Raw genomic sequence first — 25,542 nt, 5'->3', positions numbered from 1 at the left:
ACCACTCCTGCAGCAGTTTCTAGATTCCCTTTTTAAATCTGATCTTCCCTTCCCATTTCATCTTGCTGACTCTTGAGCAGTATTATTTTTTAATCATATTGGCCCTCTACTCCAAAGCTTTTGGCAGGTGTTCCTTAACTGGTATCCATGGCTGCCTCCCAAGGCTATCTATCCTGAGACTGATCATTCCCTCCACTTGATTTATCCCTACCAGGCCAGGATAATCTTCCTCTCTTCACAGACACCCAGGGTCACTCCCTTCTTCACTCCTGTCCCTTCCCTCCCTTTTATACCCCCTTCCTGCCTGCTCTGACATCTCATTCACCCTTAACAGTGCTCACCCTAGACCTCTGTCGCCTCCTTACTGACAAACTCATCATTTTCACTTGATTCTCCAGTTGAACCATTGGTTCATTGGAAGCAGCTCCTTGCCCAGCATGTCTTAGCTGCACACAGCCGAGCACACGTCAAACACTTGGGAAATTTAATATTCAGTGATTAATAGCTGATTTATGATCCCTTGTCCTTGGTATATTTTTTTGGCTTTTAAAATGTTATTGCATTTTTTAGAACATTCCATGTGAGCCCTCTGACTGTGATGATTGAATACTTGTTAGAGGCAAAGCCAAGTAAGAGTATTAACTCCTAATCCTGTTAAAGACTCTCCCATTATTACATGTGTTTGTGTTTTGGCTTCTCTTTTATGTGCCTTGACAACAGGGACTGTGTTATTCATTGTTGTAGTCCCCCAGAGCACCGGACACAAAGGAGTCCTGGAATAAATGAGGAAAAAAAAAAATCCTTCTGGTTGAGGTATATGTCAAAAGTGGTCATTTTAATATTGTTGTCCCTGTAGCTAGATATTTACATTTGTGCTTAGTTTAAAATCACTTTTATTGCTCATTTCCAATTAAACTTAATATCAGCCCAGAACTGTAGGAAAGCATTTTTTTTTTAAATTGGTTGAACAACATTTTTCTCCTGCTTAGTCATTTCCTGTCATTAGCAGCATCTTCCATCCCCTCTTTTGTGGTCCTTTCTATTCCCCTACTGTGTTCTTCATACTTCCCAAAGGACACAGAGTCCCCTGACAGCTTGTTCAGAGAAGGTTTTGATGGGGGGTAATCTACCAGGTGTCCTTTGTGTTTTGGACCTATAGGAGATCAAGTGTTGTTTTAGCTTTCTCAATAGAAAATGAAAGAGAACCATAAATACTTTGCAGACTGCAGCAGGAGCAAAGGCAAATAGCTTTATTTCTTTTTCTTTTTCAGGTGCCAGGGATTGAACCCAGAGGTGCTTAACCATTGAGCCACATCCTGCCCTTTTTATTTCAAGATAGGGTTTCACTAAGTTGCTTAGGACCTCACTAAGTTGCTGAGGCTGGCTTGGAATCTGTGATTCTCCTACCTCAGCTTCCCAAGTCACTGGGATTATAGGCATGTACCACCACACCTGGCCCAGGTTATTTATTTATAAGACTAAGCATTTTTCTGCCAGTCACGCTGGCTTTGGTTTGTATATGGCTTATAGCAAAATTATTATAATAATTGAATAATTCCAGAGACATGCACTCTTAGAAAAAAGAAAATAGCTTAGAATTAAAGTGTGGATGGAGACCATAATATTGCAAATTAAAAAAATGAAAAATTATACCATGCAATAAAGATACAGTAACGTAGCAGGGTGTAGTGGAGGGCAGCTTAAGAGACTGAGACAGGAGTTCAAAGCCAGCCTCAGCAAAAGTGAGGCACTAAGCAATTCAGTGAGACCCTGTCTCTAAATAAAATACTGGGGATGTGGCTCAGTGGTTAAGTGCCCCTGGGTTCAATCCCTGGTACCAAAAAAAAGAAAAAAGAAAAAAATATGGTAATGTGAAGTCTCATCTGATATCAAATACCTAGTGAAAAAAGAAGAAGAAAATACTAGAAATTGTATAGAGGCCAGAAATTCAACTATGTAAGAAATGTTTGTAATTATGCCAGTTGTGACTGGGAAGAGTTTTTAATTTTTTTTTTAATGTTAATTAAACCTTCATGGGTTCCTTTCCCATATGCCAATATCATGACTCTGAATGTACTTACTCTTCTCACTCTTTTTCTCTACCTGTCAACACTACCACCAAACATACACAGACACATACTATGACTTTTGTGTTGATTTTCATCAAGGGAGGAGAAAGCCAGGCAGTCATGGTGTTTCCATGGAAGGCTGTGAGTGACACGGAACAGAAAGCAGCACGTCCTCATGCTTGTTTTCACCAGCAACTTTCTCCTGTCCAGTATTTGCAGTGCAGGCTTGGTGTGAAAAGGCTTATGAATTCTTCTAGCATAACCTTTGTTGGGAAAATGAATTACAAGTGGTTCATTTTATGCTGAGCCTTTTGTCATCACCATTTATAGCTATTCTGTTTATTCACTTTGTGAGAGCCATTCTGAGACTTGATGAATGTGTTTTATGAGCGAATATAAGAACCCTGCAATTTGATTTGATTGGTCTCCATTTGGATTCATAGCAAGCAGGTGCCATCATTTGAAATTGGTTTTGGCAGTGGCTTGGTTATATAAATATTAGATACATGGAATAGAACCTCATTTAAATTATTTTCATCAGTAAGAATGGGAAAACTTTACATTGAATATAAGATCCCACGGTTCTATTTTTAAATCTTCTGGGCATACAAATGTGTAACATACCATATGTCTCAACATATGTCTGTATAAATGGCCTCCATTGTGCATATACATAAAGTGCAAATTTTCTGTATTTCTTTGACAGTTTATGCAAATATTTTTTTAATTCTAAGACTGATTTCTTAATGTAATGAAAATTTTTTTTTCTACACTGAAAAATATAGGCATTTCTAACTTTGGAAACTATGTCAAGGATTGTTTTCAGTTTAGTGAATTTTTGTGGCTTATATTTCAGCCTTGGAAAACAACCCATCACATTTTTAATTTCATTTTTTCATGCTTTGTTTGTTATTGTTGTTGCTTGTTGCCAAAATTCCATTGAAGAATACCGTACCTCTTCTTAAGTGTAGGGGGAGAAGATGGAAATACTTCCTGCTTTCCCAGCAAGATGGCTTACACCTAAGAATGACTCTCCAGATTTTCATGAATTCATTTACACTTTCATCCATTTGTTTTTATTCTGGCAAAAGATTGAATAGGGAATTATGATTAAGGTGGAAGGAGCAATCAGAAAGTCTGCTTGTAACCCTTTAAGTAATAGCCTAAACCTTGGCTGCTTTGGAATGAATTTTTTGATTTATTTTATTTTGAATTGACATGTAATAGTTGTACATATTTTGGGGGTACAATGAGATGTTTCAATACATGTATACATGGAATAATGTTTAAATCAGGGTAATTAGCATATCGGTCACATCAGACATTTATCATTTCAATTCTTAAAATGCAATATATACTCATGAAAATTTCATTATGCTTCTCATGCTTCTGGGTCTGTCGTTAAATAATCCGTCATGGTACCTGGCATCTTTCCTGTCCTCTGTCCCTCAACTTGTATTCTCAGCAAACTGACCTGAGTCCAGTTTCTGTGTTCTTCATATATGGGGCTTTCCAAGGTCCCCACAAGATAGCTCATGCAGTTCCTTCTCTAAAACCCAAGAGTAAGTACATGTTATGTTGTGTCATAGTTGTTCACGTGTTTGTCTCTCTTGTTGACATCACATTTTTGAAGACTAGGACCTGTCTTTGTCACTATGGCCCCAGGACCAAGCTCACTGCCTGACATGTAATGCTCAAAAAATGTTTATTGAATGAATGAACTTATTTGGTGTCAGATAATGAACCTGAACTCAGAAGAGTACAATTAAAAGATATACTCCATGTTTGTACAAATATGTCAAAATGTACTCTACTGTCATGTATAACTAAAAAGAACAAATGGGAAAAAAAGGGCACAATTAAAACAAAAATGATTAGCAGTTACATGCAGATATAGCAAGGCCCACCCAAATTGCTTTCTCTTTCAAGAAATATATTAGATGTGAATATACACCCACCCACATTTGAACGTGGCTAGCCTGTGGAAACTCAGTTCCTATAAGGCAGATAGCACTCGGAATGATTAAATAATCAATGAACCCCCTCATCATTCCAAAGAGGCTGTGAGGTGAGGCTATACCTAAAAATCTCGGCAATGGCACCAACCAGAAGAACTACATGATGAAATCAGCACAATTCATGGTTGAAGAGAAATGGATCAAGGCCCAAGGTCACAGAGAGCCTGCAGCAGAGATGGACATAAAACCCAGACCGTCAGAGCCTGTTTTGGTATTCTTTCCATTAGTCCTTGGTTGCCTCACTTCATCCATACGCAATGAACTGTTTTTCTGGGAAGACCAGTAAGGACTTGAGCTAGTGTCTCTCACTTCTGGCATCCACTAGTTGGTCTGTCTAGTTGGATATTTACCTAAATTAGCCATTTATCCCCTTATTTGACCTTGTGTGAGAATCAAACTCACCTGGGGCAAATTAAAAATACTGAGTTATATGGCCCTAACGAGGGAATTTAAGGCTGAAAGGGTTGCTGCTGGGTTACTCAAATATGGCCCCCATATGTGATATGGCATCTAAAACTTTCTGTAACTATGGAGTGTTAAACAGCTCCCCTACCACCTTGTAAATTAAAAAGTACCCTTTAGGTTGAGACCCACTCACGTAGAACAAGTTTTGTTTTGTTTTGTGGTGCTGGGGATTGAACCCAGGGCCTTGTGCTTAACAGGCAAGCACTCTACCAACTGAGCTATATCCCCAGCCCCACATAGAACAAGTTTTACAGGAAGTAATTATGTAAATTAATATTATTGGCTAACCTTTTGGTTGTATTTACAAATTGAACAATGCAATGCAATATCAATTAGACAATCTTCTAATTGTTTTGTTGACTAAGTAGCAGAGGGAGTATGATATGGTGGGAAGAACATAAGATTTGAAGTTAGACAACTCTGGGTCAACTCTCAGCCCTTCGACCTCTTGACTGGCCCCCACGCAAATTGTCCCAAGTCACGTTCTTACTTCCTCCATGTACCTAGACTTAGTGAAGGGGCTGCATTCGACCCTGGTGGTCATCTATTTAAGCTCTTAGAAAATTCTCAGAGTCATAAAAGCTGAAATGTTTGTCTACCTCCCAATCCACATTTCTATTGAGAGTAATGAATCCTGTACATATCATCACCCCACATCTATTTTCCTATCTTTAGTACAATTTCAGCTTTGTTCTGTGGCCCCTCACTGACCCGTTTGTCCTTGGAGTCATTCTTCACTCTTCCTCTGTTCTGTGTCACAGGGCATTCATCCCATATAGGCTGCCTTTCTTAGGCATCCCGTGAGATCAGATGGTTTTCAGCAAATTGACTCCTGGGAGCACTGAGATTGACAGGTAGATGCTGAAGGGAGAGGCCAAGGTGTTCTTCCTCCTCTCTCTCTGCCTTGGGTGACATCTCCAATAGCAAGTATGTCTTTTCCATGCCTCTAAATATACTCCTGGTTCTATGGTTCAACTTCTGCTAATCAAAATTCACCATGTTGTTCCTTCCGGCCTGGACAGATACCTTTGGCTTCTCAGGTCTGTTAACATCACCCCTGCTTGTACCTGTAGCCCTAAAAACAACAGTGGCTTCCTGCTAATGCTTATCTCTGCCCTTATTTAGCTTCTCAGCTCACCCATCACATTTATAACAAATTCCACATATTAAATTCCTTCTCTTCAGCATTTCTACAGTGGTTTCTATTTTTCCTATTGAGCCCCAGCAATTCTCTTGAAGTGATAAACTGTCTGTATTGCCTTTGTTAGTCAGAGTAGTTACATGATTCCAGGCCTGCAAAGCATGCTGAAAATACTGATTCCCCAGGCCTACCACAGAGGGGTAGTAATTTACTTGTTTTGGTGAGTGGCCTATGACTCTGAATTTTCAAAAACTCCCCAGGTGCTTCTGATGCCCAGCAGGGGTATAGAGAATAGAAAAACCAGGCTGAAGTGGAGGTGCTTAGAATGGGGGTGTCACTAGGTTCACTTACCAAGTAAGAGCTTCATTTCTATCAATCAGTTTCCCAGCAAGAGATCCTACCTCAAAAAAAATTAAAAATTACTATACCCCATGGACTTTATAGGACAGTCTATTATAAGTATCAACATATCACATGCTAAATTGGGAGGTGCCAGGAAATTATTTGCAATATTAGATGAGATAATGTATGTGACAGTATTTCACAGATCACAGTTGCTCAATAAATGGTGGTGGAAGCCAAACATGGTGGTATGCACCTACAGTCTCATCACTAGGGAGGTAAAGCAGGAGGATCACTTGAGCCCAGGGAGTTTGGGGCCAGCCTAGGCAATATAGACAGGGTCTCTTTAAACGAAAAAAAAAAAAACAAAAAAACAAAAAAAACAACAGATAGTGTATTTCCTTGCCTCAAATAGAGTAAAAGCATAGAAACCTAGAAAACTATGAAATAATAGAAATTATTTATTCCTTAAGGTAATAGAATCCAAATATTAAATACCAGAAGGATATTCAAAGAGTCAAAAAATGTTCATTGCCTGCCATGGATTATTGCCAGCTAAGCTGGTATCTCTACACTCTGCCCACATGACACCATATGTTGGTTCTGTTTAATGTCAGAAGTCATTTTACAAATAAGTTGTAACTGGGAATCTTGTGTCAGATTATATAGCAACACATTTTCTAAGAAGGCCTGAGCCTTATGATTATGCCCTTACTTGGCCACTGGAATTGTTGCATTCCAACCTCTTGCCAGAGACTCTAGTCACAGATATAACTGTGAGTGCTCTACTGTCTAGTTCTTATCAAAAGGTTGGTTATGAGAAATAATATTCACAGAGGACTGCCTGAAGGATATGCACTCTGTTCCTCACTGAGATAGTGTACATTTTATTCGTGGTTCATGGCAGGTCATCAGATAGCTGCCAACTGAGATCTCCATGTATTAGCTTCTTGTCAGCCTCACTTCGCTGGGGGAAATGAATGAAAACAAACATATCTATCATTGTGGAATTTTCAACTCTATACTAAATGAGAAAACTCTCACAGGTTTGCTGATAAAGAAAACCAGTGTTACCCAGACAGGAGCATGAGAGTAGCATCAAAATGTTCATCTATAAACCTGGAAGCGAGAGAAAGCAATACCATACTTACACAGAGACAGAGAAAAGGACTGTGGAGCAAGACCTTGCACTAGCCAAGAGATCTGTTCAGATATGAGGAAAAATGAAGGACTTTTGTGGACGTGGAGTGTCTCCAAGCATACCATCCAGGTGCCCCTTCTGAGGGAACTGCTTGAGGAAGTGTTCCACCAATTTGAGCATCCTACAAACTCAAGGTCAAGTCTAAATGAATGATGATAATGTGACTATTAGCTATCAGTTGTAAATTAATATTTCTTGAAACAGAAGAGACTTCTTATCTATGAAGAGACATTTAGTAGTTTGGAGTAGAGCAAGCAATGCAAGAGTAAAAATATTCAACAACTGTCTCTACTTGTGGGTAAAGAAGAGAAAAGATGTTACAGGTTGAGTTCTCTGAAAGCAGATTTTGGGTACATGATAGTTATTAGGAATTAATACCTGTCTTATCAGATGAATCGTGTTCACCAAAACACAATTCAGATATGCCGAAGTCCTAACTTCCAGGGCCTGGGCCTGTGCTCTTATTTGGGAATGCAGTCTTTGCAGGTATAATGAGGTTAAGATCAGGTCATGAGGGTACGCCCCTGACACAATGTGACTGGTGTACTTATAAGAGGAGGAAAGTGTCTTATGAAGACAAGAGACACACAAGGAAAAAACTGTGTGGTGACTGAGGCCAAGACTGGAGTGATGCACCTGTAAGCGAAGGAAGGCCAAGGGTGGACGGTTACCACCAGAAGTGAGAGAGAGGCAAGCAAGTAGACTCTCCAGAGGCCCAGAGGGAGCACGGCCCCACTGGTACCTTGATTTTGGATTTCTAACCTTCAGTACTGTGAGAAAATAAGTTTCTATCATTTTAAGCTACCTAATCTGTAGTGTCTTGTTAAAAGCAGCACTAGGAAACTAAAACAACCTGTGCAAAAAGGAGGAAAGAAACACAAAGGCCAACACCCACACACGAGCTATGTAGCCTGGGTCACCTTGTTGGCAAGCTTTAGGAAGAGTGCCCTGTCATTGGGTCACAGGAGGTGGCTGCCCCAGGGAGGTCACGGCCTAGTGTGAAGTGATACCCTACAGAGGCAGACCCAGGAAGCTGGAGGTGTCTGCTGACCACACTTCAGTGACGGGCAGTCTTCCTTTCTCATAGGAAGCTCTAAATGCTGTATTTCTGTCTCCTCTACAATAGCCAAGAAAAAAATTGCCTGGTGAATGTAGATGGCATGTAGTCATTTAGATTTTTTTAATATATAATTTTTTAAATGATTTTAAAGTACAAAGATAACTATGAGCAGCATGTATATGGAATAATAAGTTAGTATGAGAAAAATAGGATCATAAACATAATTAATCTAGCAAAGAAGGAATGAGTAAAATTAAATGCAGTAACAACATGTGCACTTAATAAATGTGATGGAAGCAAACCAGATACAAGCTTACCACAACACATGTCAATTTTTTGGTCCCTATCAAACGACAAAGAGTCTTAGATAAGCAAAAACTAAAAATTAAAAATCCATTTTTAAGCTATTTATAAGAAACACAGGTGAAACAGAACAATAACCTTAAAGAAGTTGAAGATAAAGAAATGAATGAGGATATGCCAGGCAAATGCAAACAAAAAGACAGTGGGAATGGGCATATTTGCATCGACTACAATGAAATGCAGGATTAAAATTATAAAATAAAAAAAGACATTTTTGGAGAAAAAAGCATAATTCACAAGGATACTATCATAGGCATCTCCTTTATTCACCAACCAATGTAGTTATGGAATATATGAAACAAAAAATGAGAAAAAGATAAGAACATGATAAAACTATAAATGGCCTTATGAGGGAATTTGGGTATACTTTGTTAATAATTTAACAAAGTAAACAAATATTGATATAGGTTAATGATGGTATAAGGCATTTCTCCTCTATAAACAGAGAACTTGTATTTTTCCCTTATATATACAGAAGATTCACACACACACACACACACACACACACACACACACACACACACACACAAATCTATGCCCATGGTCATAGAAGAAAATAAGTTTTGGAGGAAATAGATATTTTACTTATTCCCTAATCCCAGTGCTATAAAACAAGAAATTGGCACTGAAAGAATAACAATGTATAAATGCTTGAAATTAAAAAGACCTTATAGATTATTCCTAGATGAAATCGAAATTAAATACAAAATGACAAGTTATCTGGAAATTAGAGTACCTTAAAACTTATGGGAAAAACATTAATATATTCATGAATAATGTATAGCCTAAAGGCTTTTGGATTGCATCTAAAGTTTTTTAACCCCCCAAAAGAAGGAATTATTAGCAGTAAAAGTTAAAATTAATGAAAATGGTCACAAGACAAATAAAAAGGGAAAATCTGACTAATAAAAAGATATATACGATTTTTTTCAGGTTTCTTCAATTTGTATTTATTTTTAATTTTTACAGAATGCAGTTTGATTCATTGTACACAAATGGGGTACAACTTTTCATTTCTATGATTGTACATGATATAGAGTCACATCATTTGTGTAATCTTACATGTACACAGGATAATGATGTCTCATTCCACTATCATTCCTTCCCTTGCCTCCTCCCCTCCCCTCATTTCCCTCTACACACTCCAATGTTTCTTCATTATTCCCTTACCCTCTCCTCCCAACCCCCATTATGTATCAGCATCCACTCACCAGAGAAAACATTCAACCTTTGGTTTTTGGGGATTGCTTATCTCACTTGGCATGATATTCCCCAACTCCATCCATTTACCTCAAATGCCATAATTTTATTCTTCTTTATGACTGAATAATATTCCATTGTGTTTATATCCACAGTTTCTCTATCCATTCATCTACTGAAGGGCATCTAGATTGGTTCTACAATCTAGCTATTGTGAATTGAGCTGCTATAAACATTGATGTAACTGCATCACTGTATATACTGATTTTAAGTCCTTTGGGTATAAACTGAGGAGTGGGATAACTGGGTCAAATGGTGGTTCCATTCCAAGTTTTCTGAGGAATCTCCATACTGCTTTCCAGAGTGGTTGCACCAATTCACAATCCCATCAGCAATGTATGAGTGTACCTTTTCCTGCACATCCTTACCAATACCTATTATTGCTTGTTTCTTGATAATAGCCATTTTAATGGGGATGAGATGAAATCTTATGGTGGTTTTGATTTGCATTTCTGTAATTACTAAAGATGTTAAACATTTTTTTTCATATATTTGTCGATCGCTTGTATATCTTCTGTGAAGTGTCTTTTTAGTTCCCTAGCCCATTTATTGATTGGGTTCTTTGTATTTTTGTATATACAACAGTCAACATAAAAGTTAACATCTAAAGTAAATTGATGGCTTCTAACAAATTTTAAGTTATCAAAATTTGATCAAAAGTCATTATAAATCCCAGGAAATAAATAATTATAGAACAAAAGCTGAATATATCTAAAGATTAAAAACCCTTCCAGTTTTATAAAAAATATCAATTCCTTAATACCAGTAATGATGGAGCCACAATAGTCTTCCACTATCACTCATGACTATGTCCTTTTAAAAGTTAGCAAATCAAATCAAACTTATATTCTATAAATACAAAGTTTATTCTATAAATATAAGGGTGAAATTTTGCATTATGAAGTCTGTCAAATTTCTACATTGGTACAACAGAATGTTGGGGGCTGTGCCATGTTGGTGGCGCCAGGATGGCACCTGATCACATCGGCAGTGAGGAGGTTAATTGACATAAGCACACTCAGGTGATTTTCTCGTCCACGCACACAATGTATGCGCATGTGTTCTCGAGCACTAATTGCCTGCTAGAGCGTCTCGCCTAATCTTTGCGTAAGAGGCGTGGCCCTGCTCTCTACCTCCTGGAGGTGATATAAGCATAGGCGGAGCGAGACAGAGATACAGCAGCCATTAGCAGAAAAGCAGCTAGGACACACAGAGAAGCAGAAAAACACGCTGGCAGCAGCGAGTAGGGGCAGCGGCAGAAGGCAGATCGCAGAACGGAGAACTGAGACGCATCAGTAGGGCACCTTGGGTGGACGTACCCTTAGTTCACAGGATGCAGGACTTTGAGGCGTAGCAAGTCTCTTCCTCTAAGCTCTAAGCAAAGCCTGTCTTTCTCTCAAAGTTTCTCCCTTAAGCAAAGTCTCTTTCTCTCTGATAAGCGGGCTCTCTCTCTCTCACTCTCTCAAAGCAAGTAAACCTCATTTCCTCTATCCTCTATAAACAAGCAAGAAAGCAGCGCACTAAAGAGAAAGATAGAAGTGCCTCAGTTTCCACTCCACCACCCATAAGACCCGTGCAAGTTGTTGCTGCAGGCGGTGACAAATATCCACGGATTTTGGAACCGCAAACAGCCAGCGACACAGAATAAGGCAGAACAATTATAATTATGTCAACTGATGCTGAAAATACATTTTATGTAGTTCAGTAGACATTTCCTAATAGAAACTAAAAGTGAACTAGGAATAGCAGAAAGAACCTGCCTAAAAAGAGCACCATGGTAGATGGTGACTACTGAAGGAGATTTTTATAAAATCCAGGCACTGCTATTTCTCGATTGCTGTGACTCAGCATTGTTTTAGAAGTTCAGTGAGTGCAAGAAGAAAAGAAATTGAACTAAATCATATAAATCTTGCAGGTACTGTGACTGAGAATCTACCTAAAGTCTTTTAGAATTCTATAAAAGATTCTGGTAAAATAACTGAACAGAAGATAATGGATAAAATCCAATAATTTTTCTTCATATGAATTAATAACTGGTTAGAAATGCAAATAGAAAGGCACTTGCCTAGCATGTGTGAGGCACTGGGTTCAAACCTCAGCCCCACATTAATTAATTAATTAGTTAATTAAACATATAAAAAATACAAAACATTATTAAAGAAGAAATGCAAATAGGAAAACACATATTTGAAAAATGAAACATCTAAAAATGAATTAATAAGCCTTAGGACAAATTTTAAAAAACAAGTAGCAAAAGAAATAAAGAGCTATACCATCTTATTAAATGAGAAAACTTAATATTCTAAGTCCTTTCCAAGTTAGTATATAAAATTTTATAAAATTCTAGTCAGAATCCAAACTTGGAGGGTGAAGGTGTTGTCAGATCAATGAATATGATTGATTGATTGATTTAGGTACCAGGGATTGATCCAGGATCACTTAACCACCAAGCCATATGCCCAGCCATTTTTTATTTTTTGAGTCAGGGTCTCACTAAATTGCTTAGGGCCTTGCTAAATTGCTGACGCTGGCTTTGAACTTGTGATCTTCCTGCCTCAGCCTCCTGATCTACTGGGATAACAGGCATATGCCACCACACCTGGCTAATGAATATGATTTTAAAGTCTGAATAAATACATAAATACAAGAAAATTGCCAAACATGGAAGAACAATACTATTGGAAACTTGCACCAGCAGATATCAAAGCATCCTGCTTTTAAAAGAAGTGCTTTAGCTCAATAATCCACAAGTAAATCTTTGGAACAGAGTAGAGTCCATAGATAATTGAGGTACATAGGAAAACTGAATATGGGCTAAAAGTGGCATGTGTTGCCAGTAAGGAAAAGTTAGATCATGAAGTAGATGAGGTTGGGATAATTAGCTTTCCCTCAGGAAATTATTGCATTTGGATTCAATTCCATTCAGAGTAAAGATCTAATGTTTAAAAATGAAACTATAAAGGTGTTAGAAGAAAATATGGGAGAATCGATGTATAACATCAGGTTAGGAGGAACTCTCTGCCACATCCTATAATGGAAAAATTGGCAGATTTCACTACATAAAAATTTTAAATGTCTGTGTGAGAAGACACTATCAACAAAGCCAGTTGAAGAACAATTGCTTGCACCCCATGTGACAAAAGTTAATGGTTACTATACTAAGGGATCCTATAAATTAGTCAGAAAAAAGATCATCAGTTCAGTATAAAAATAGGCAAAGAATATGAACTGAAATTTTTAAATCACCAATAAATCAGTCCTCATTAGTAGTGAGAAAACTTGCACTAATACAACTGAGATGCCATGTTCTGTCCGTGGGATTGGCAAACACTTAAAGATGGCGAGCATCCAGCACTGTTAAATATGTCAATAAGCAGACACTCATCATGAACTGTTGAACTGATTGCTTGGACCTTTTAACAGAAAGAAATGTAGCAATAGTCATTCGAATAGTTAATGTGCTTATCACAATTGCACTCCTAAGATTCTTTCCCACAGAAGTAAAAGTACTCAAACACTAAGGATGTTTGAGTAAGGCTGTTTATTCCTGTTCTGGTTATAGTAGCCAACCCTAGAAATAGTCTGAATGTTTAGCTACAAGAGAGTGGTTAAATGATGATATGTCCATCTTGTGAAATATTTTGCAGTTATTTTTAAATGAGTAGATGTGTAGATTTGAAAAATAACATCTAAAATACATTGGTAAGATCAAGTACAAGAAAGTGTGTGTGTGTGTGTGTGTGTGTGTGTGTGTGTGTGTGTGTATAAATAAGCACAGGGAGATTTTGAAAGTCTGTACAGCAGAAGTTAACATTGGTTATCTCCAGGGGGAACAAAAGGTGGGACCTGATTCATTTTTACTTTATATTTCTCTGCATTTCAAAAGTTGATTACAATGAGCAAGTATCTCTTCCATGTAAAACATAATTATACCCAAAGAGGTTTGTTGAATTGTGTTTTTAAGTCATCTAAGCAACTCTAATGAAAATCACAGTTGATATATCATAGTGAAATGAAAAATTGTCCACATGTCAAATGAAGTCCCCTCTATGAAAACACACAAGAGAAATTTTCACTCAATCCTCCAATACCTGTGGTTTGTTTTAACAACTGGCTTGCTTTTATCTCTTGGACAATGGGGCTCTGGGAGCTGACTCATGTCTTTCTGTGCTGTGGTAATTAGGGACCTCAGAGACAAATTGAAGACTGCCATTTCTTCAACGCCATATTGGATTACATGGCTTATGTCCTATGCAAAACTCACAATGGTGATATCATCTCATTGCCTCTGTAGTTTTCCTTCATATGCATTTCTTTTTTAAATTTTTGTATGTATGTATCCCTGGGAGACATATATATATATATATATATATATGTATATATATATATATGTATATATATATGTATATATATATATACACACACACATATATATAGGGATATAAATAAATATTGACCAGTGATTTTTATTTTAACAGGAACCTGGGAAGGAAAAGAGTTGCAACATGAATAGGCCACCCATCACTACCAACTACAGATGACTTGCCATTTCATTTACAAAGGTAAAAAACTATAGTCTATATTTTTAATTATTTCTGACTATGCAGTATAAAACCCTTATCTTTTTATTGTATACTTATTTACAAATATCTTAACACATGTGCCCCATTCATGACCTTTAACTTTGACATTATCAAATTTAAAACAAATATTAAGCAAACAGAAGTCAGAGAATTTGTGGGTATTGACATGTCTGCAGGGACAAAACCCAGATGTGGTCTCTGCCATTAATTACTATGAGTGTAAATTTTTAATACTAGTAGTTTTTTTCTTATTGTTAAATGTAGTAGCACTCACTGCAGAATACTTGGAGAATATAGCAAAATATAAAAATGAAAACCTAAAGCATTTATAATCCCATTATCTGTAGATAATCAGTACTTCTGAGAATGTCTTTCCTTCTTCCTGTTATGTGCATATGAAATACAATTATAATGTTTTTAAAAACAATGTCTTTGATCTAAACTTACCTTGACTTCTATAATTGCAAAGGAAGTATTATAAATGGTGTGGAAATATAACAAGACTAGGAAGAAATCGTAATCACTGCTGTCACCATTTTAACAGTTCTTTGCACTTTATCAGCCCATTCCCAAGCATCCCATTTGCCTCTCCAACCCAGATGTCTCTGGTTAATAAGTCTGTGTGACCTTTGATGAACATCACTCTACAGAAGAATAAAATAAAACAAAACAAAACCCTTTGAATTCAGGCGGTAGTTCAGGGCCCTCCTCTATCAGTATTATCTGCTTTGTGTACTTTAAAAGGAATTGATTTTTTTCAGACTGAAATTTACCCATTTCTCTCCTCCTCTCCCCTACTGTCAAGTCAGGGGTGATTTACAAAGTAATAAAAAAATACTTTAAGACCATTTCATCATCCATCCTTCATTCATGCCAGTTAGTCAATTTCTCATTGAGGTGGCTTTTTCAAGCACCCTTCAGAGTCGCTCTTGAAGTGCTTGCATTTTAAAAGCTGCTAAGTCTTCGATGTGCATTTACTGAAGTGCATTCTTCAGGGAGGTCTTTATTCTCCTGGCTCTATTGAGCACTTGAAGGTTTGTTTTTTATCCTGAGCCTGATATTTTAAAGCCTTTCAGGCATTTTAATTTTCCTAGTATTTCATTCAGAACTCACCAAAATATTATCCCAAAGAGACTAGAAAACTCAATTGTTCTTTCAACAAATTAAACCGATACAGAGGGAAGCAGTCACTTGTGAAACACCTGTCCTTAAAACTCCCTGTTCTAATGTGGACAGATTGAATAAATAGGTCAGAACAATTAAAAAGGAAGGAGGGTGGTTTGATCGTTGGGTAGAAATAGACCTGGTAATGTGTGCTTGCCATGGTCCACGCTTTCACATTCCTGCTTAGCTCTGGTCATACAAGATATTGGCAGCCCGGGTAAACTCAATCAACTAGTTCCAGTGCAGAGAACTGACTGGTGAATTCTTCGGTATAGCAAACATAGCCATTATTAAAAATCCAGGATTTGAAGTATGGTTCAAAGACTTCTAAGAAAATCAGAAGTTTTATCTACCCCTCCTTGCTATATTAAATGCTTTGTATGCAATTTAAGATAAGACTCTCAAATATTGTAGCTCTGAATGTGCAGTTACCTTGTTTATCACAGAATTTAAAATTCAGATGAATTTGAAGTTAAAGATGAAAGTTTTAGTGAGAAGTAAGAGAAACACGTTTGACCATCCATATTTGTCTGTAAGAAAAAGTATTTTATCTAAAAACACTGGGAAAAATCACAGATAACCAACAGCTAAGTGTGTAAAACTGTAAAGCTTCTCTGTATCCTAATTATAAGATAAATTTTAAAATATGCAACAACAAAAATGTTAATAATGTACTTGATAATAGATTCATAGTCTTAAAACATGAAATCAATAAACAAATCACTAATATTAATAATCATTATAGGTAAATATCAACAATAGATTCATAGTCTTAAAACATAGAAATCAATAAACAAGTCACTAATATTAATAATTATTATAGGTAAATATCAACATCTGAATTACTAAGACCCTAATAGATGAGCAAAACAATGGAAAATTCAAAGGAAGAAACACAAAGAGCTAACAATGATGCGAAAAACAATGTTAACCCTCACTAGTAATTTTCAAAGATGCAAATTAAAATCAGGAGAGGTGACCTGGTGCCATGGCACACACCTATAGTCCCAGCTACACACCTATAGTCCCAGCTAGGAGGCTGAGGGAGGAGGATTGCAAATTTGAGGACAGTCTGGGCAACTTGGTGAGACTCAGTTTTAAAATAAAGAATAAAAAGAGCTAGGGGTATAGGTCAGCGGTAAAGCATTCCTGGGTTCAATCCTCAGTACTGATAGATTAATTAATTACTTAATTCAGGAAAGGCCTTTCACTGTCAGATTAACAAAGATATGGAAAACAATAGTAATTGTTGCTAAGCATGTCATGAAGCAAGTTCCCACTTACTGCTGAATGGATATAGTTCTCTTGGAAAGAAATTTAGCAATGTATTTTAAGAACCTGAAATTTTTCAAACCTTGGGATGATTTAGTAATTCCAAGAATCTAGTCCAAGAACACATTGAAGGTGTTAAATACAAAATAATTATTGTGTTATTTTCAGAAGCAAACCCCTTGAACCACCTCAACTGTCCTCCAATATTAGCATTATTAACTAAAGCATTGACACACAATAGTTTCTAGACAGTGGTATATCTTGCAAGTAGAAAAATATTACTCTTCTTACAATGAGATTTTTATCATCAAATGAGAAAATACTTAAGAGTACATTAATATTCAGTGAAAATACTGAGTAAGATGGTATTATAATATTTTTCATATAAAAATGCCTAGAGCAAAAGGTGGAAACAAATATGCGAAATTGTGAATAATGGAGTTGCTTATGGGAAGTAGAATTAAGAATGATTTTTTTTTTCTCTGATTCATAGTTTTTGGTACTTTCCAGATATTTTTATAGTAAGCATTTATAACCAGAAGAAAAGTTTTATATGGCTTCATAGGAAGACACTTATATACATATATATACTTGGCCTTCCATAGCCTCTAGCTTAGAGCTTACAGAGTTAAGTATACTACCAAAATGATTGGAAAGTAAAGGTTGATTTCACAAAGACTAGGGAACAAAGTGGGTTTTTTTGTTTTTAATTCTGCAAATTTCTTCCTTTCTTAGAAACAACAGCAATAGTGATAACAAAAACAAAGTTAAAAATGCCTCCTTTAGTTAGCAGTAATATTATTAGTATGTTGTGTTTCAAATGAAGTTCAAATTCAAATGGGATCATTTTTCCCTCGTAGATGTCGTCAGCTGCTGAAAATGGAGTTGCAGCTCCTGGAAAACAAAATGAAGAAAAAACCTATAAAAAGGTAAGCTTCTTTTTTCTTTCTTCGGCAGTAGCCCTGGTCTACTGTTTGGCAGGTTAATATTGTCAGAGGCCTTTTCTTTCTCCAAAGCAGCTTTAAGTTACTGTCTTAGCTTCCTGTTGTTGCTATACCACAAACGTGGCCGTTGAATAACACAAATCAATATAGTTCTGAAGGTCAAAAGCCTGCCCTGGGTCTCATTGGGGTCTGCAGAACTGCATTTCTTCCTGGGAGATCTAGGAGAGAGAGCCCATTTCCTTGTTCTTTCCAGCTTCTGGAGGCTGTTTGCATTCCTCATACCAGGGCTCCCATCCACCTCCAACCCAGCAGTGTCTGCTGGGCACTTTTTCCTGCTAAATCACTCTGCCACTCTGAAGGACCTGTATGATTACATGAAACCCTCCTGCGTTCAAGTCTGGGGTGATTTCTTTACTTTAGAGTCAACTGAGTGGCAACTTTATTTTCCTTTGCAGCCTCAACTCCTCTTTGCCATATAATGTGACATACAGGTCCCAAGGATTAGGACAAGGGCATCTTTGGGGGCCATTTTTCTGCCCACCACACTTTCTATGATAGACTAAGAAGGAAGGAAGTTATTATTCCTAAGAAGGTTCATTAAGGGCTTTTTGCTTTCTATCAAAATTTTAAACATTTTCTACCTTTGAATTTTAAACAGAGGTTGTGTGAAATTCTACACACACTCACACACACTTTCTGAGCCTCTTAGATTTCATTTCTTTAGCCCATTTCACAAAAATGTCTCTTTTTCCAGACTTCCCAATGTATCTTATCTTACTACTCTTTGAATTTGGTAAATTCTTGGCTCCTAGCAAGCAAGTTAATGTTCAGAGACATTCCTGGGTAAAATGTGTCCCCAGGTTCTGATACTCCTGATTATAAATAGACTATACATTAGAGCTTTAAAAGTTCTTGCCCTCCTGACCTCTTGAGAGAGGAGGTTTGTGTATTGAAGCTTTATTTTATTTTAATCTTTTAATTTTACCTTTTAGCTGTTGCTCTTGGATAAATCACTGGTGAGACGTTTTATCATTAAGTTCTTGAACCATTTGATCTAGCCGCGTATTCAGATGATCAGACTAACATGATACATTTCCTGTTCAGTTTTTTGGGGGGATAAAATGTCCTTTTTCCTGATACATCTTTCTTATCTGAATTTTCTACTCATCCAAACCTAGAAGGATAAACAGGGAAGTTGTCATTCGGAATGATGGTGTGGTTAGGGAAAAGCAGAGTAAGGACTCAGAGCTCAGAAATGTCACCATATTATCTTATAATATCTGTGCATCTGGCCAAAGGTAACAATGTACTATTATTATTTGTTTTTAGACACTGGGAGTAAAACCAAATACTTAACCTTTGTTTACCCAAGACTCCATGTAAACTCAGTCAGTCATGAGACCAACATAGAGAAGGTTACACTTTAACCATCTCTAAGCCTGTCATTACTTCAGTGGGTGTCCAGCATGGAAGTGCACAGACTGTTGACTGAATCCTGACCTATAGGAGCTCCTTTGTGATGCAAACATAATGGAAAGAATGTGATTGTGACATTGTGTGTGTGTGTGTGTGTGTGTGTGTGTGTGTGTGTGCGCGCACGCATGTGATGCTGAGGATTGAACCCAGGGCCTTGTGCTTGTGAGGCATGCACTCTACCCACTGAGCTGTATCCCCAGCCTGTGACATCTTGAAGTTTAGTTAAGTGTGCCTGGCCCCAGAATTTAGTAAAGAAGGTTGTAAGTAGTATTCTAGGTAGGATTCTGCCTTTAATGTCTCTAATGGAATATTTAGCTCAGCAGTGTTGGGAAAGTTATAAAAACTAAAAATTAGATTCTATGATAACAAGTCATTTCAGTAGATAAAAGAAGACAAAGGAAAGTTAAGGGGAACAACAATGAAAAAACTTTAACCTCACACACAAAACAAAATATCAACAAACAACTGAGATCTTTTTGGTGATCTCTGATTTTAAAAGGCTTGTAAGCGATGAAAGGGGAGGTATGCAACTCCTCTAAGAAAAGCACTGGAAAACAAAAACCAGCACATCACCTAGAACCTTAACCTTCAATAATATGGTATTGATATGCACAGCAGGAAGAAAGGGTCACTTACCAAGAATGTTGCTTTGCTGACAGATAAAATCTTAGCCAAATTATTCCACTTAATTCTTCTTCATTAAGCAGACCATCTTTGAACTGGAGAAGGTGTTACTGATAGAGCTAGGAGAGGTGATAATGTGAGGCACATTTGCTATTGCAAATGTGTTTCTCTCTTGGCCCCAAAAACCATTTCCCAGGTGAAAGAACTTGAAACTAGAAGACAGAAATGCCTGAGTAATGCCTGAGTGTGAGCTTTAAATGCATTTGAGAATAGGAGACCTGTCGTAAGAGAGGAGATAAGAAAATATTTTTCCTACTTTTTTAAATGAGGAAAAAGTGCATTCTGAATTCCAGACAATAAATGAAACCTCATTCCACAGCATAATTTGAGCATTATTACTAAACATATGGGTTATATGTGGTTAGAGAAGAAACATATGTCTTTTATAGACCTGGAGAAGTTCATCATGATAGAGTTTATGTCACATTAGTCACATTTTCTAGTATGAAATAGTCATTGAATTAGTTATAGAAAGGAGAATGGTCACATTTAATGAATCTTGATTTTTAAGGCACTGGGGAGAAACTGTAGTATCCTCTTAGCCCAGGTGGGAAAGTATGGATTAAATATTATGATTAGTGTATTTGTACCTGATTGGATTCATTTCCCAGAGAAGGGCAGTTTTGCTCCCTCTGCACTTGGTCTCTACCAATATTACGCACCAGTTGGCCCCATGTAGTTTAATATTTTTACCTTTCATCTTAATGAGAACATAAAAGTTGTGGTTTGCAAATGCACAAATGACGAAGAAACTGGAAATGACAAATCACAGACTAAATGGGTATCATCAAGGCTACCATGAACTTCATTAGCTATAGCCTTATGAACTTCATTAGCTATAGCCTTTACAGATAACTTAAAATTTCTTTTCTAGTCCTAAAGCTCCAACCACAGGCTATGTACCTGTTTAATAAGAAGCTCTGATGCACCATTGTGTCTTTGCTGTGACTTAAGCCAATCCAGGAAGCCCAAGTTAAGGAGCCCAGATCTACTGTGCTAGGAATAAGAAAGAGACCAAAGGAGTCAATGAGGAACTTACAGTAGATTGAGGGAAGTAACACTTGTAAACAACTGTAGTCAGTGGTCTATAATGAGGTGACTGAAAGAGAAGGAACCAGTATAGGTCTGTGTTAAACAGCTGGCTTAGGCTTTCTGTATAATGCCCAAGATTTACTGGGCAAGAAGAAGCAACACTCAGTATCACGAGTGTTATGCTCTCCACTTGTTTTTTAGGGGATACTCAGTTTCATGGAACAATTCTATACTCTCCCTGTCTTGATTACTTGCACATGATTGTTTAGGATGACTGCTTTTTTCCAAACTCCAGTTGATCATTCTCCTAAGCCATTATCAGTTCTTGGCAAGCCCAGGAAGTAGTGTTAAGCCTGAGGTTAATGTTGTCAACTAAGAGCTAAAATAAGTTTGGTTTTAGCTGCTGAAAACAAACATATTTCCCATTAAGACAGGCATTAAGAGCTGCCTTACTCTATTTACAGAATCTAGTATTTCCATTCTCAGGTAATTCACTGGGTGTCTTTTGCAAGAATTGTAAATGCAAAAGCCTAAAGCCACCAGACAGAAAATAAAGGAGTGAAATAACAGGGGAACCAGCAGGAGAATAAATGCCTTCCCATAAGGGGCAGGTGGTACTCTGCTCCAACTGACAGAGCAATGCATGAGTGCTTGCCCAGGACTGCCATGTGCTCTGATTTTGCAGGAAACGAGAAATAAGCATTTTGATGTGAAAATTTTTAAATCAGCAGCTATTTCCAATTTTTAAAAAAATATACCCTAGGTATAACAACATGCCCGTGGAATAGATCAGGGCCACAAGCTGCAGCCATTTTACAACCTCTGACCTGCTTTCAGTGTAAAAAAGTGAGGAAGAGAAGAAAAAGGATGCAGAAGAAATGTCTGTTAGAACTTTTATCTGCTTCCCATGACCTTACAATTTATCTGGGAGGAAAAAATATGATCGCATGTGAAGAAAAATTGATGAACCACATCAGTATTGAGTAAGTGCCAAAATAAGTAGCATTTTATTTAATCATCTTACAAGTCCTAATGAGCTCAAAACTCACAACAGTGTTCTGGGGCTTTCCCCAGGCTTGTTAGTTAGCAGAGCATGTTGCTGGGACAAAAGTTTATAATGTCTCATTGTCTTTTGTCATGACAAAAACTCCAACTCCTTTAGTTGACTGTGTTTTCCATTTTACCTACTTATTTGTCTTCTTGATAGGAAATTTGATGAGCACAGGCACAGAATTAGGGGTGAATGTGGTTTGATGGAGGAGGGGGAGAGACCAGACTGAACAAAGCCAGGTGTCAGTGTTTAGGGAAAGTAACAGATAATTTTGGAAGTGTAGTCTGGATCTCAGTGACACCTAGTTTTGGGTGTGATTTAAGGGCTTTGAATTATATGTTCTAGGCCAGTGTTGTCCAGTGGAATTTGCTGTAGTGATAGAAATGTTCTATCATCTGTATGCAGTGACCAAAGGCTACATATGGCTGTTGAGTTTTGAAATGTGCCAAGGTGACCAAGGAGTTGAATATTTTTATCTTACTTTTGGAAAATTTAAACTTAAGTAGAACATGTGGCTGATGGCACAGTATAAGTTATAGGCAGTGAGATCCCATAGACATCGTGGAGGATAATGAAATGATGCAAGGACTATGTAAATATAGTTACATGCAGCCAGGGGACAATGATACGGGAAGCTTTTCTGTTAGTCATGCAACACAGTTGGGTATAAATATGGGTTCAAAAAGAGGAAAGCCAGGTATGATGGTGCACACCTGTGATCCCAACATCTCTGGAGGTTGAGGCAGGAGGAACACAAGTTCAAAGCCAAGTTTAGCAATTTAGTGAGGCCCTGAGCAACTTAGTGAGACCCTGTCTCAAAAATAAAAAATAAAAAGGGCTAGGGATGTGGCTCAGTGGTTGAGAGTCCCTGGGTTCAATCCCTCATACCTCATACCAAAAAAAAAAAAGTGGAAAGAGATATTTTTTAAAAAAATCACAGTGAAGACTGACCTGAAATTTTCCAATCAGAGTGACTACAGGAAGTAAAAAAAATTGGGGAAAGAATATCATTTTGGTTTTGGTTTTGGAACAAGGTGAGAGATTTAGCAGGAAGCAGGAGACAGGGCATGACTTCACTTTAAGGACGGAATAAACCTAGGTGAAATACTGACTGAAGCCAGCTATCCAAGAATTCTCTATTTTAAGTGTGAAAAAAATCGCCCAGTCCAACTCCACCCTTCCAAAAACAGCAGATAGCAGGGCAGTTCAGTGACACATGCCAGGTCACCTAGCTGTCTTTGTCAGGAAGATGATACAACCTCCAACCACTGGAGGTCCTGATTTCATAATCTATCCATTAGAACAGATAGCACTTCCCAGGCACCTGGGTGTGGACTGGCCTGGGAAGTGTTTCCTACCACCATTTGTTTCTCCTCCTCTCTTCCTCTGCACCTAGGCCTCTACCTCTTTTGCTTCTTGCTCCTTCTCGGTTCTTGCCCCAAACAGGCCTCCACTGGGAGATTCTGGTTCTGGTGGCTGCAGAGTTTCCCTGCCTTTGCCTTCAACACCTGACTAGGGGGATGCCACATCTCTGTAACCAGCTTCCACCATGTGTGGTAGGAAACTAGTTGGACCAGGGAACATGGAGGTAGGGGGCCTTGGCCCTGGTGCCCCAGCGAAGTTTCTCATCTTGTTTTATTTCTTCAGACTTTGGTCTCTGTTTCATCTCAGGGTGTCAGCTGGTTTTTCCTCATCAGCAGAGGCAGACAGCAATGGGGCGGAAGGGAATAATGCCTGGACCTCACCAAGTTATAAGGAAAGACATCTTTTATTACTTTTTAAACAGGAGTAACATTCAAGGTAATGACCCAGAGACATGTGATCTAAGAAGAAACATTTGTTTGAATAAAAGTTCTTTTATAAAACCTCTCAGGGAAGCCACATAAGGCAGCCGATAATATTGGTGGCCTCTAGGAAGAACTCCGTGGTAAGGTTCTTGAGTTGGGGAAAGACATCTCTGAATATACCTATTTATGCCTATTTAATTTTGAACCATGTGAACATATTGCCTACTTAAGAACTGAATAAACAACATGTCAGAGTTTTGGAGGGGAAGTGAGCTGACATGCGTCCCAACCAGTCTTCCTTTCTTTCGATTCTAGAAAGCCACCACTTCCCTAAAACAAGCAGGCTTGTTCTGTGCCCTGAGGGAACCACACTATATAGCTTAACAGAGACGTCTTTGTGTTTGCCCTGAGCAGCAGCTACACTGGTCTCTAGGAAAGTGGCCCTTTCATACTGTGATATGAACTCAAGTGATACTGAGTTCACCCTAATCCTCAAACCCATACCCCAGTGTTTTCAACCAGCCATTTTGCCCACCAGGGAACATTTAGCAAGGTCTAGAGACATTTTTTGATTGTTGGGAGCTGGTGCTATTGGCTTCCAGGAGGTGGAGACCAGGGATTCTACATCTTACAATGCACAGGAAAGATCTCCAAGACACTTAAATGTTGCTAGTGCCAAGGCTGAAAAACCTTGCCCAAACCAAACTAACCTGTTAAGAAGAAGGTCGGATATGAGTCCAGGTATTAGTTTCTAACCCTGGGTACTTTTTCTAATTGATTTGTATCTTAGTTTTCCTCAGTGATAAAATGTAGTTAATTCCTACTCTAAATGGCTTATATTGTTGTGAGGATCAAACAGTTTAATAGACATGAACACATACTGGACAAAGCAGAATATTAATGAGAGAAGGCACAGTTTTTGTTAGTGAGAGCAAGATCCCTCTGTCTCTGATTTCCAGATTACTCTGTGGGAGCCGAGCAAGGCAGGGGTGTGACTGCTCCCCTAGGGCTGCATGTGGGGGAGGAAGGTTACTTAGCATCCCGATGCTGGGCTGCAGTCAGACCTGGGCATGGCACAGTGCACAGGGTGTGCTGGAACAAGACACGGTGTCCTTTCCAGTAGCAGTGGCTTCTGAAATAAGGGACAAAGATGTGGGCTGCTTTTGGGTTTAAAAAATTGAGCAACAAGGAGGTGGGCTTCACAGTATAGAGATGGGGAGTTATCAAATAACCCTATTAGATTTTAAAGCATGTATAATCCTATGCATTACCCTCCTCTCCAGTGCAGATCATCCCTCCCCACAACTCTGCTTCTGCATAGTGTCACTTAAGTACCTGTCTTCTAAGTACTTAAGTGTGTGATTTCAAATGTACCTTTATTACTTTTAAGTGAGGTGTTACATTATCATTAAGTAAAAACAGTTTTGCAGTGTAGGATAGAAACCACACAGGAGGGAGCCAACCCTCCTGTCAGTCTGTGTCTCTGAATGGTTCATTGTTCAGTGACCTCTTTCCGCATTCACGTTGGAGGGGGCGTCTCTGTGGTAAGCCACAGAAATTTTGTTGTGCTTCTGCCTGCTGATCAACGAAAACTGCATTTTATGGTTCCAGTTCCAATAAATGTCACATT

At 38.0% G+C, this 25,542-nt stretch overlaps 1 protein-coding gene across 2 annotated transcripts in view; it reads left to right on the top strand.

Annotated features, from left to right (window-relative positions):
- Positions 1-25,542, top strand: part of PIP5K1B (phosphatidylinositol-4-phosphate 5-kinase type 1 beta) — a 294,504-nt gene that overhangs the window by 99,960 nt on the left and 169,002 nt on the right. For both annotated transcript variants that reach the window (XM_079112037.1, XM_079112038.1), the window contains 2 exons: positions 14,398-14,481; positions 17,799-17,867. In XM_079112037.1, the coding sequence (XP_078968163.1) occupies positions 17,799-17,867 (69 nt within the window). In that variant the 5' untranslated portion in view covers positions 14,398-14,481. The remainder of the gene's footprint in view (positions 1-14,397; positions 14,482-17,798; positions 17,868-25,542) is intronic.

The sequence above is a fragment of the Sciurus vulgaris genome, assembly GCF_902686455.1.
Source record: "Sciurus vulgaris genome assembly, chromosome: 15".
NCBI lineage: Eukaryota > Metazoa > Chordata > Mammalia > Rodentia > Sciuridae > Sciurus > Sciurus vulgaris.
This window is presented reverse-complemented; position numbering and strand designations above follow the sequence as displayed.